Raw genomic sequence first — 12,799 nt, 5'->3', positions numbered from 1 at the left:
TATTTAAAGCATGATTTATATTGCAATCTAATAAGCAATATAAGCTCCCACACTGGCTAAGGGAGTGTCAGCTCTGCTAATTAGTGCCTGTGATTAACAGTTACAAGCACCGTTCTTCTTGTATGGCTTTCAATGAAGCATTTGAAAGCTGCGGGAAGCAGAGGAGGAGATGTGGCTTCCAGCTGCTTCACTGAAAGGCATACAGGAATATTGGCGCTTGTAACTGTCCCCAACACTGCACTGGTCATCTCCAATCGTTCCCTTTCTTTCCAGTCCCCCCCATGTGCTCCTCATTGTCCATCCCCTCTCCCCATCCTCCGCACCAATAGGAGAGGAGAGAGGCTGGATATGCTCTGCCTCCCCTGTGCCTGCCCACACTCCAGTCAGTGTTTTGCAGCTTCTCAGAAGAGAATGTGTGGGTGGGAAAGCTCTGTGATGCTTCTAACTGAGCGTAAGAGTTGGGAACCATCCATGTGAGTCCGACCTTCCTTCCTTCCACCGTTCCCTTCCTCCTTTTTCTCCTTCCCTTTCTTCCCACTTTCCCTCCTTCATTACTTCCTACCCCCCTTTCCTTCCTTTCTTCCCTCCCTTCACTCTTTCCATTCTTCCTACCCCCCCTTTCCTTCCTTCACTCTTTCCCTTTCTTCCTTCCCTCCCTTTTTTTCCCTCCCTCCCTCCCTTCTATCCCGCTTTCCTTTCACCCTTTCCCTTCCTTCCTTCTGTTCTCTTCTCTCCTTCCCCTTCCTTCCTTCCTCCCCTGCCTTTCATTCCTACCTCCCTCCCTTCCCTTACCTTCCTCCCTCCATTTCCTTCCATCGTCTATTCTGCATAAAACATTTAACAGTACCATTTCATGAGATAATTTATGAGGACTGTTTAGGGACGGAATTAAGGGCGGGGCAGGGTAGAGGTTGGATGGGGCAACTGGTGCAAGTAACTCTTAAATCCTGGCTAGTAGCTCAGGACTTGAAATTTTGAGCCCTGCAGTATATCCTGTTAAGTGTTTAGACTATGAAAAGTTATACTATAAAGATGATCATATAGCTCTGTTCAAAGCACAAATACTTAAGACAAAGGTTGACTAGGTTTCTAAAAGGAAAAAAAAAAATGTGTTAACTCTCATTAGAATATTAGAAAGCATGGAAACATCTGCTATTAACTATCTTATGTCAGTAGGTACCAAATCAGATTCTTAGTAACCGTGATTAATAAATGCAGTATTCCTGAGAAGAGGTCGATTTCACAGACCTAACTTCAGACTGTCTGCAGGTAAACTGCCGCATGAGCAATTACATATGATCAGATGTAAATAGTTCCCACAGCTATCAGCCTCCGAACCTACAGCTAATCGCAGGAAACCACACTGGGTCTCGGGAGGAAGGAGGAGGAGAAAGAGAAGAAAAAAAAAGAAAAAAAAAAAGAGGAGAAAGAGAAAAAAGGAGAAAGAGATCGAAAAAAAGAGAACGAAAAAGAAAGAAAGAAGAGAGAGAAAGATAAAAAAAAAAAAAAAAAAAAAAAAAAAAGGAAGAAGAGGACATGGGTCCATCAACCAATAGAAAAAAATAGATAGAAAACCTCCATATACAGAAATGTATACCTACAGTTGATCTATGGGAAAGGAAAACACCCTTAGCAATTAGCAAGTGTGAATGAGGCCTAATGCCCCATACACACGATGAGAATATTGGACGAATGATCGTCCATTTTTTTTTTGCATGCTAGTCTCATATCAAAAGTGAAGAGGTTAGTAACGCTACAAAAATTCTTGTACGACAGAAAGAAAATTTGTGTTTGATGTATTGTATTTTCAGACAAAAACTGTACTGATTAACCACTTTCCTGCTGCCCTAAAGCTTATATATTGCTAGAGGGTGGTAGGGGTGTGCAAAATCACGTATATATACACACACACACACACACGACTGTGCATTTCCGGGTAGGGGGCGTGCGTGCCCTACCCGCGCCGCTATTCGCGGCCTCGGCTGTCAATCACCAGGTCCCGGCCAGTGATTACTTGCTGACACCCGGTGATCGCTGAGTATTACTGATGGAGGGAAAGAACAGTATGTAAACAATACAGTTCTCTTCCTGCACACTGCTTTGTATGGCTCTTCATAGTAGAGCCATACAAAGCAGTGTGCTTACAGTTGAAGACACCAACACAGCACACAGTTAAACCTTTGATTGCCCCACATGTTAACCCCTTCCTGCCCAGTGCCATTAGTACAGTGTCAGTGCTTTTTATTAGCACGGTTCACTGTATTGGTGTCACTGGGGATGTTAGTGACACCAAGTCAGTTCCCCCGAGTCTCAGAATGCCCGCTGCAGCCCCACTACAAGTTGTTGATTACCGCCATTATTGGTAAAATAAAAAAAATCCCAGTACACACACACACACACACACACACACACACACACACACACACACACACACACACACACACACACACACACACACACACACACACACACACACACACACACACACACACACAAAAGAAAGCTCTATTCGTGGGAAAAAATACGTACATGTAATTTGGGAGCAGCATTGCATGACCGCGCAATTGTCAGTTAAAGTAACGCAAAAAATGGCCTGGTCAGGAAGGGGGGAGGAGGGGTAAATACTCAGGAGGGCAAGTGGTTACTGAATATTCTCACTTCTTTATTCTTCTTTGCAAACATCTGTCTTGAAGTTTACCCATTAGCCTGCTATACGCTCATGAAATTTGACCTGGAGGCATCCATCCAACGTAATGGTACAAAGAGAAAGGGGAAGAAGCAGTTTCCTTTGGGTCGGCTTAAATTATAGTGTGGAGGAGAGGAAGGGGAAGGGGAAGAGCTTGCTGCCATGTGAGGAGACCCCAATACATGATAGGAGTTACTGGAGACACATGCAGGAAGGAAGCTGGGGATACACTGAGATGGAGCAAGGAGGGGGAACCCAATGATCGGCATGATCTGCACCATACAGAGAGCACTATTTGCCTTCCCTTGCTTTCTTACACACATACTTGGACCAATGGGAGGACACATCGTCTGTGAATGATTGAGTTTCTAGCATATTGATACCCCAGTGAGGAAATGCAAGTTGTGACCTGTCTGGTAATTCAGAGGTCATTCACTTGAGGTGAGTGGCTGCATGTTTGTTTGGTGAGTGAACGCCATTTACACCTGGAAGTATATGTATGAGTTTCTTATCCTGTGACGGAATATACATTTGGACTTTCCATGGACTGATTTATATATTTCTTGCACTGCACTTTATTTATTCTACATGCTTATATTATGTTAATGCCAAAACTTTTTTTGGCCGAAGGTGGACTTTAAGATAAAAAAAACCTTTAGTGTTTAAAATCACTTTAGGTTTTCCCAAAACAAATGGTAATCAGCCAGACAAGTTTATTAAACACACACACACACACACTAGGTATACTCTTTTCAATTTCGATGTTCAGTGTTTAAATTTGGCTGGACTGCACCTTAATTACTGTGTTTACTAGTTAATAACCGCTGTGTACTTACTTGGAGCAGTTATTCCAAGAACTCCCAGATCTCCAAGTTTCTTCCAAAAGTTCTGAAAAACATATTTGCAAGGTATTTCAGATTTACGTTACAATGTGTACAAAAAAATGATGTTCTTCAACCATCGGAAGTGACTGTTGCAGAGAAAAATAAAAAATTAAACCAACCAGCTCCTGTAAAGGAAATCATGTAATCCTTACCCATCCAGCCCGTTTTGCCAACTCCAATTTGCTTAGATAATTCTTTCCTCTACCTGCTCTCCTTAGCTTTTTTTTTTTTCCTTTTATTAACAACTGTTGCATAAGAACCCTTTTATTTTTTTCACTTTGTTTAGTCATTTTTGTAGCGTTACAACAAGGCAACATTTCAGTTCAATCTTACTTTATCCACATTTTTGTATAAAATAAAACAAGTTAGACAGATAGAAGAATTACAGAGAGATCAGAAACTAGTTCTTCCAACGTTGTTGAGGTGTATACATTGAAACATACGGCTCATAATTGAGGAAGACAGCATACACCAAATGTTGGGCACCACCACTCAGAGCTTCTAGCGGATACCCAAGAAAGGTAGTAGCTTTTTCTGGTAAATTAGATGTCGCCCTCCTTTGGAGTCAAAGCAATAGGTGCGACCGATCGGGTGATAGGTTTGACAAGTGGCAAAGAGATCGTACTGGAACCATTGCAGCTGGTGTCTCAAAATTAGAAAAGGGGGCAGTGAAAGAAAGAATATGTAAGGGGGGGGCAGGAAATGAAGAGGGATATGGAGGGGGGAAATGGGCACTCCATCATGGCTTACTAGATGCACTAGGGGTATCCTCCACAATTCAGTCCTGGAAAGCTGCGGAGAAACAGAACAAAGACCACGAAGTCCAAGCTTGTTTAAACTGTTCTTCCCCATCATCCCCATCGTCCGTAATGGAGTCCAGTTCATGCATCCATCCCACAAGGCACCATTTTAGAGAATGATGATTTGATTTGAGAATAAATCCATTGTATTTTGTACCAAATGCAATTGTAATGCTGTCATAAATAGATTATTAGAGATTTTAAACGAGTATCTTTTCATTTTTTTAAATTTTGCTTTGCCTTTTAGAATATACAGAAGATTTTTTTTAACAAAATGCAATCAACAGAAAACCCGTTTTGCACCATATACAATGACAAAGTTGTTTAAGAATCATTTGAGCCAGAGCTGAAACAGAATACTTGCTCTGGTTCATTGAAGGCTCTAAAGGCGTGTAAGCTCAAGTGACTAATGAAGATGAATATAATATTAAACATAATCGGCAAAATATAAACAAAGATCAAACTTCTGTGTATTTTCGTTTTTCCCACATATTTAAAATTCTAAACAATTACAGGTCAATAAGAAGGCATAATACATCATTACACAAGTAACTGCCAGAAAGAACACTGACCAGCTGTAACAACAACAGTACTCACTCTCAGGTCTTTGAATTCATTCTGTTGATCAATCTCATTGGCTTTAGGTGCCAGATGGTCCTGGAGGAACCTGTGTACAGTGTGCCGGAGCTGAATCGGAAAAAAACACAAGTGCAATTTGTTAATAAAAGAGACTTGGCAGATACATTATCTCAACAACTACTTGCACACAGATTGGCATACTTGTGCGTCTACAGCCAGTGCTTGCTTCAATGGCCAAATTGGCAATGTAATGTAGACAGTAGTATGGTGGTACATGGTACGGTGCAGGTCCCCAAGCAGAAGAATGCATGAACCTGCATTTCTGGGTGGAATACATTGTACTGCAATTATTGGACTGTGTACAGTCTTCATTTATCCTGGCAGTTCGGGCTACACACAAATGCAATACATTTCACCAAGCAAACAAATCATCTGTATAATAGAATCTGTTTGGAGTGTGACTGTTTGAGGTTGTGGGCAGGTGTCTTTTATACTGATAACAAGTTCAAACAGGTGCCATTGATACAGGTAATGAGTGCAGGACAGAGGAGCCTCTTAAAGAAGAAGGTACAGGTCTGTGAGAGCCAGAAATCTTGCTTGTTTGTAGGTGACTAAATACTTATTTTCCACCATAATTTGCAAATAAATTCTTTCCAAATCAGCCAATGTGATTGTCTGGATTTTTTTTTCTTATTTTGTCTCTCATAGTTTAGGTCTACCTATGATACCAATTACAGGGCTCTCTCATCTTTTTAAGTGGGAGAACTTGCACAATTGGTGGCTGACTAAATACTTTTTTGCCCCGCTGTACATGGGTTGGGCAAAAACAATGGAAACACTGCATGATTTGTAGGTGTGAAGTGACAACATGTTTCACATTGAAAGTGGAAGTGATGTAACATTCTTTTGCTTCCGCTTTGTGATGAGACACCGCGTGAGCTGCTAGTACTATGGAGTCATGTCAGAGCTTACTGAGCAAAAGAATGTTATATCACTTCCGCTTTCAACACGAAATAGGTCTTCACTTTCACACCTGCAAATCATGTAGTGTTTCTATATTTTGTCTAACTTCTGTATAATACTGTACTATATTATGTATGTCAGACTTACAAGATCTCGAGACTTACATCAAACATGACAGTTCTCCTTCAAATCACAAAATTCATTATATAGGTAAGAGTATTTGGTAAATTATCAATTGCAGACTGTCATTAAATCAGTGGTTCCCCAAACTGTGGCCCTTTGTTCTTTACCCAGCTCTTGGGTATCATTTCTCCTGCTGACACCCAACAATGGATCACTATTCTCACTGACACAAACAGGACACTATTCCTACCATTGGCACCAATGATAGGGCACTATTCCTTCTACTAATATCAATGATCGGGCACTATTCCTACCACAGGTACCAATGATGGAGTACTATTCCTCCAAAACCAGTGATGGGGCACTATTCCTCCAATACCAGCGATGGGGCACTATTCTTCCTCTGACACCAACAATAGGACCACAGGTGCCAGACCATTTCTTTTTAATTCCACTGCTCACCAACTCTTGGTCCAAACAATAATGAATTGCCCCTTTGGAAAGTTTCAGGACCTCTGATCAAAGAGCTGGAAACAGTCAAAGCAAAATTTTGCCTCATATAAATACCGCTCTATTGCTATATAATGTATTACAAAGACTTTAGCAAGCCTGATTAAAATCCTGCCCTTCCTCTACATTGTTGATATGGAGAAAAGCTGCACTTGCTAAAAGGCCACTCAGTGCAAGATTCTGCCTTTACAGGGAAGATTTCCTGCACTTCTAGTCCTGTGGACCCCACAGGGAAGATTTCCTGCACTTCTAGTCTAGGAGGACTCCATGTTTGTAGTTGTCGGTTAGTAAGATTTAAAATAAATGCAATCAGTGAGTGCTTCAGATGATAGCAGCTGTAGCACGTAAGGCAACCAAAACATAAACCTCATAAATATAGATATATATATATATATAAAAAGTGCAGCGCTAAAAAAGGTATATATTCCAATGAAAGTATTACAATAAGATATTCCAAAAAATCCAATAAAGTACTCTAATAAAATGTTATAATCAATGTATACACCAGTCCGGATAAAAGTAATATAAGTAAAATTGATGCATGAATAAAATGGTGACAATTTGTGACAAGTGATTCAATACAGGAGTTGTTTGTGACTTCTTGATCCAGTGGTCTGGTGATAAATAGAAGAAATACGCACTCGCCAGATGCGTATTTATAATACGCATGTAATAAATAAACCAGAGGTCCCCCTCATGGGATGGACGAGCTGGACTGTCTTAGCGGACTCTCCTTCCTCTGGGTATAGGGCAGCCACAACGTTGTCTCCTTCTGGGAACTGGACAGGGTACTGGGCAGCTTACGTCAGGGTGTGCGTCATCCTTAGGAATGGTGTCACGTATCACAGACTCCTGATGCTCGGGCTCTGGAACGGATGCAATGGACATCATGGCGTGCAGGCCCCTTTAACGCTTTTCGTGCGATAGCACTTCATCAGAAAGGTATGGCCAAATAGAGTACTTTATTGGATTATCTTATTGCAGTACTTTCATTGGAATACATACCTTTTAGCTCTGCACTTTTTATATATATCTATGTTAAGATTTATATGCAATATATTCTTTATTTTTTTATATTTCTTAGTTTGCACATATTTGCTTTTTTGCATAGTTTATTTGTCAACTTCTTATATCGCAGGATTATTAAATAATCGAATTGGTTACATTATTGATTAGGCACTGGTTTGAAGGATTTTTAAAGAGACAGCACACTTGTTTATTTTATTTACACAAGAATCTAGTACTCAGGGTTCCCAGGTGCAGCAGTCTGAATCTACATATTGTTCAGCACGAGGGTTTTCTTTTATTATTAATCTATCATGCAGAGCTGCACCAGATTCTAAAGGAATCGATTTTAGTAAATCTCCTCCCAAGGTACACTACCGGATTTTGCCCTTCAAAGCACATCTTCCATGGAAATAGAAGGTCTACTTTGTTCACAGACCCCCAGCTGTGTTAGTCAGAGAATGGGAGCGTACAACACATTGGTCGGCACAGGGAAGCGGTACGTTTGACTTACCCTGGAAAGCACAGTAGCACCATTTAGCCACACACATTCTAATTGTGAAGGTGACAAAGAGGGTATCTGAAAATGGCCGGGAGGGCTCTACTGACCCTACCAGGAGCCAGGGCTTAGTTGAAGCAGGAGCCTCTGCTGCCCCAGATCCTATACCTCTGTAGCATGATAATATTTGTACTGCTCTATATTGTCTGCATAAATATATGTTCCTTAGAGGCAAGAACTGCAGTTTTTTTTAATAAGAAAGCCACTAGGTTATTCAATCTCAACATTTCAATCTGTAAAATATACTATCACCTTAAAACCAAATTGTTTGCTTTATTAGATGAAGTGCATGGATTAAGTGCACAATATAACACTTCATAGATAAGGCTACTAAAGGCAGGAGCAAAGTTCTTGATATTACACACCTACACAAAGGTCTCAATACATTTACACTGCTATAGCATTTGTAGGAGGACCCATTTTTTCTGCAGTTGCAAGAAGTCAAAACATCTGAAGGACATAGAAGAATCCAGGAATAGAGGAGGAGAGACTTACTGAATACTACCAAACAACATAAAAAACATGAAACACATTCCAAAAAAAAAACTTAAACCAGATATATAGTGCCTTGAAAAAAATATTCTTACTCCTTGAACTTTTCCACATTTTGTCATGTTCCAAAATGGTTTCAAATTTTTTGTAGAACCACCTTTTGCTGCAATTACAGCTGCAAGTCTTTCTGGGGATGTCTCTACCAGCTTTGCACATCTAGAGAGGGACATTTTTGTCCGTTCTTCTTTGCAAAATAGCTCAAGCTCTGTCAGATTGGATGGAGAGCATCTGTGAACAGCAATTTTCAAGCTCTTGCCACAGATTCTCATTTGGATTTAGGTCTGGACTTTGACTGGGCCATTCTAATACATGAATATGCTTTGATTTAAACCATTCCATTGTAGCTCTGGCTGTATGTTTAGGGTTGTTGTCCTGCTGGAAGGTGAACCTCCACCCCAAGTCTTTTGCAGACTCGAACAGGTTTTCTTCTAAGATTGCCCTGTATGTGGCTCCATCCATCTTCCCATCAACTCTGACCAGCTTCCCTGTCCCTGCTGAAGAAAAGCATTCGCACAACATGATGCTGCCACCACCACATTTCACGGTGGGGATGGTGTGTGCAGGGTGATGTGCAGTGTTAGTTTTCTGCCACACATAGCGTTTTGCTTTTAGGCCAAAAAGTTAGATTTTGGTCTCATCTGACCAGAGCACCTTCTTCCACGTTTGCTGTGTCCCCCACATGGCTTCTCGCAAACTGCAAACGGGACTTCTTATGGCTTTCCTTCAACAATTTCTTTCTTGTTGCCACTTTTCCATAAAGGCCAGATTTGTGGAGTGCACAACTAATAGTTGTCCTGTGGACAGATTCTCCCACCTGAGCTGTGGATCTCTGCAGCTCCTCCAGAGGTACCATGGGCCTCTTGGCTGCTTCTCTAATTAATGCTCTCCTTGCCTGTCAGTTTAGGTGGATGGCCATGTCTTGGTAGGTTTGTAGTTGCACAATACTCTCCATTTTTGGATTATGGATTGAACAGTGCTCTTTGAGATGTTCAAAGCTTGGGATTTTTTTTGCTTTTAATAACCTAACCCTGCTTTAAACTTCTCCACAACTTTATCCCTGACCTGTCTGGTGTGTTCCTTGGCCTTCATGATGCTGTTTGTTCACTAATGTTCTCTAACAAACCTCTGAGGGCTTCATAGAACAGCTGTGTATTTTCTGAGATTAAACTACACACAGCTGGACTCAATTTACTGATTAGGTGACTTCTGAAGCCAATTGGTTCCACTAGATTTTAGTTAGGGGTATCAGAGTAAAGGGAGCTGAATATAAATGCACATACTTTTCAGATATTTGTAAAAAAAAATTGAAAACCATTTATTATTTTACTTCTACTTCAGAATTATGTGCCACTTTGTGTTGGTCTATCACATAAAATCCCAATTAAATAAATTTATGTTTTTGATTGTAACATCACAAAATATGGAAAAGTGCAAGGGGTATGAATACTTTAAGGCACTGTAGACAGATTCGAACCATCTATGGGAGGCTTGTTGTACCCAAATCCATTGTTGTGCGGCTTGGGTACAACCACCCTTTTGGATTTCCCATGCGATTACTGCCAGTGGCTATAGCCACTAACAATAATCATTGTGTTCTCACGGCAGGGACGGCTCCGCTCTGCTGGAAGAACCCAATAGCTCCACAGAAGGGATCCTCCCATCAACAATGGCAGGGTTGATGGAGGAATCAAGCGATTTTCTTTCCTGCAACCAGTTTGTGCAGTAAAGAAAAGCACATCCATCTATGACCTTCTTTAGCATGCTCTAGTATGAGTTTCTACATGGTGGAATCTTCAGACATTAGACATCTGTGTCTCTATTAGTGGACCAGCCTTTAGTAGACCCCTAGGGTTCCTTCAGGAGGTTGAAAGGGGGTTCCTTGCGCCATGATGAATTGATCTTCCACATGCTTTGACCACCAATATAAGCCTGTAATTTTCCACAGACCACCAGGGTAAGGGGTTACATTGTATTCTTACTATACATACACTGTCTTCCTATACATGTACTTTCTATACATTGTACTCCTTCCTATACATACATGTGGTCTTCCTATACATTGTACTCTTTCCTATATATACACACACTGTCTTCCTACACATTGTACTCTTTCCTATATATACACAATCTTCCTATATATGCATGGTCTTACTATACATTGTACTCCTTCCTATATATACACACATGGTCTTCCCATACACACACACGGTCCTCCCATACACACACGATCTTCCTATACATACACGATCTTCCTATACATACACGATCTTCCTATACATACACGATCTTCCTATACATACACGGTCTTCCTATACATACACGATCTTCCTATACATACACGATCTTCCTATACATACACGATCTTCCCATACACACACATGATCTTCCCATACACACACACGATCTTCCCATACACACACACGATCTTCCTATACATACACGATCTTCCCATACATACACGATCTTCCTATACATACACGGTCCTCCCATACACACACGGTCCTCCCATACACACACGGTCTTCCTATACATACACGGTCCTCCCATACATACACGGTCCTCCCATACATACACGATCTTCCTATACATACACGGTCCTCCCATACATACACGATCTTCCTATACATACACGGTCCTCCCATACATACACGATCTTCCTATACATACACGATCCTCCCATACATACACGATCTTCCTATACATACACGGTACTCCCATACACACACGATCTTCCTATACATACACGGTCCTCCCATACACACACGATCTTCCTATACATACACGGTCCTCCCATACACACACGATCTTCCTATACATACACGATCCTCCCATACACACACGATCTTCCTATACATACACGATCCTCCCATACACACACGATCTTCCTATACATACACACACGGTCCTCCCATACATACACGATCTTCCTATACATACACGGTCCTATACATACACGATATGGTCCTCCTATACATTGCACTCCTTCTGTTACATACATGATCTTCATATAGATCCCCCAGCAGGCCAGGTAACCCCCCACCATGAAGAACGATCAGGGCGCCTCACCTGCCTTTGCTCATCGCTGAGCCCGTTCACAGTGTCATCTATGGGTACGGAGGTCCCCGAACACCCCCGGCTGCTCGGAGCCAGGACAGGCCATCCCCGGCGATAGCCACCCACCACTCTGCGGAAGAGCACAGCCATGATATCCAGGAGTGACCGGGACACTGCTGTCCAATAGGGAGCAGAGAGAAAGGGGGTGGGGGAATGTCAGCCAATAGGATCATCACAGCTGACAGACAACCTCGCCCATTCCTTATGTCTCCGTCTAGTTAGATGCGGCGGCTCACCTTGGTAGAGAACGTACACAGATGTCACGTGGTGTGCCGGATCTGTGACAACGCTGGTGTAGTGTACGCAGATACCGGCCTGCTCGTACAGGAGAGTTGTAATATCCGGGACTCCCTCCCCACACATCCTGTTTCCTCTGCTGGGAGTTCTCTATCATTGATTTGTACACACTGGGATGTAGCAGGGGCTGATCTGTGTGATATAAGTGTGTACAGACCAGTAACTAGGGGTGGATTCCAGGGTCACATCCATACAGGATTTGCACTAAACCTTGCATGTTCACAGAATGGCCGGATTATTTGTCCTTCTTGCCCACCCAAACCTCCTGCAGGAAGCCATTCATTTTTTGGTGGAATTACTACAGCCAATAAATGACATCTTCCCAATGTGCAGCTTCATGCGTTACTAAGACACAAACAGCCAGAAAGTATAAATGGTTGCTAAGATGCAAGTTACAGAAAAGCATCATTGGTTGCTAAGGCTCTAGTGGGGGGGGGGGTGAAATAATAATTGGTTGCTAAGATGCTAGCAGACAAAAACTTTCATCGGTTGCTAAGACACTCGCTGTTGGAAATTGTCATTGGTTGCTAAGATGCTAGTGGCCAGAATGTGTCATTGATTGCTAAGACGCAACTGGAAAATGTAATTGGTTGCTATGATACAGACAGCCAAAAAGCATCATTGGTTGCTAAGATGCAGGTGACCAGAAACCATTGTTGGTTATTAAGACACTAAGGACCAAAATGCATGATTGGTTGCTAAGATGATAGCGACTGGAAAGCATCTT

The 12,799-nt window shown here is 41.8% G+C and overlaps 1 protein-coding gene across 1 annotated transcript in view; it reads right to left on the bottom strand.

The window, feature by feature from the left end:
- IVD (isovaleryl-CoA dehydrogenase) overlaps positions 1-11,919 on the bottom strand; it is a 44,899-nt gene extending 32,980 nt beyond the window's left edge. The window contains exons 1-3 of the mRNA XM_089693036.1: positions 11,728-11,919; positions 4,968-5,057; positions 3,523-3,574 (exon numbers count right to left, since the gene is read on the bottom strand). Coding sequence (XP_089549162.1) covers positions 3,523-3,574; positions 4,968-5,057; positions 11,728-11,865 — 280 coding nt within the window. The 5' untranslated portion in view covers positions 11,866-11,919. The remainder of the gene's footprint in view (positions 1-3,522; positions 3,575-4,967; positions 5,058-11,727) is intronic.
- Positions 11,920-12,799: the final 880 nt, after the last annotated feature.

Source organism: Staurois parvus, unplaced genomic scaffold (genome assembly GCF_062004578.1).
Source record: "Staurois parvus isolate SC_StPar_1 unplaced genomic scaffold, SC_StPar_1.0 ptg000610l, whole genome shotgun sequence".
NCBI lineage: Eukaryota > Metazoa > Chordata > Amphibia > Anura > Ranidae > Staurois > Staurois parvus.
The sequence above is the reverse complement of the archived record's forward strand: the minus strand, read 5'-3'. Positions and strand labels throughout refer to the sequence as shown.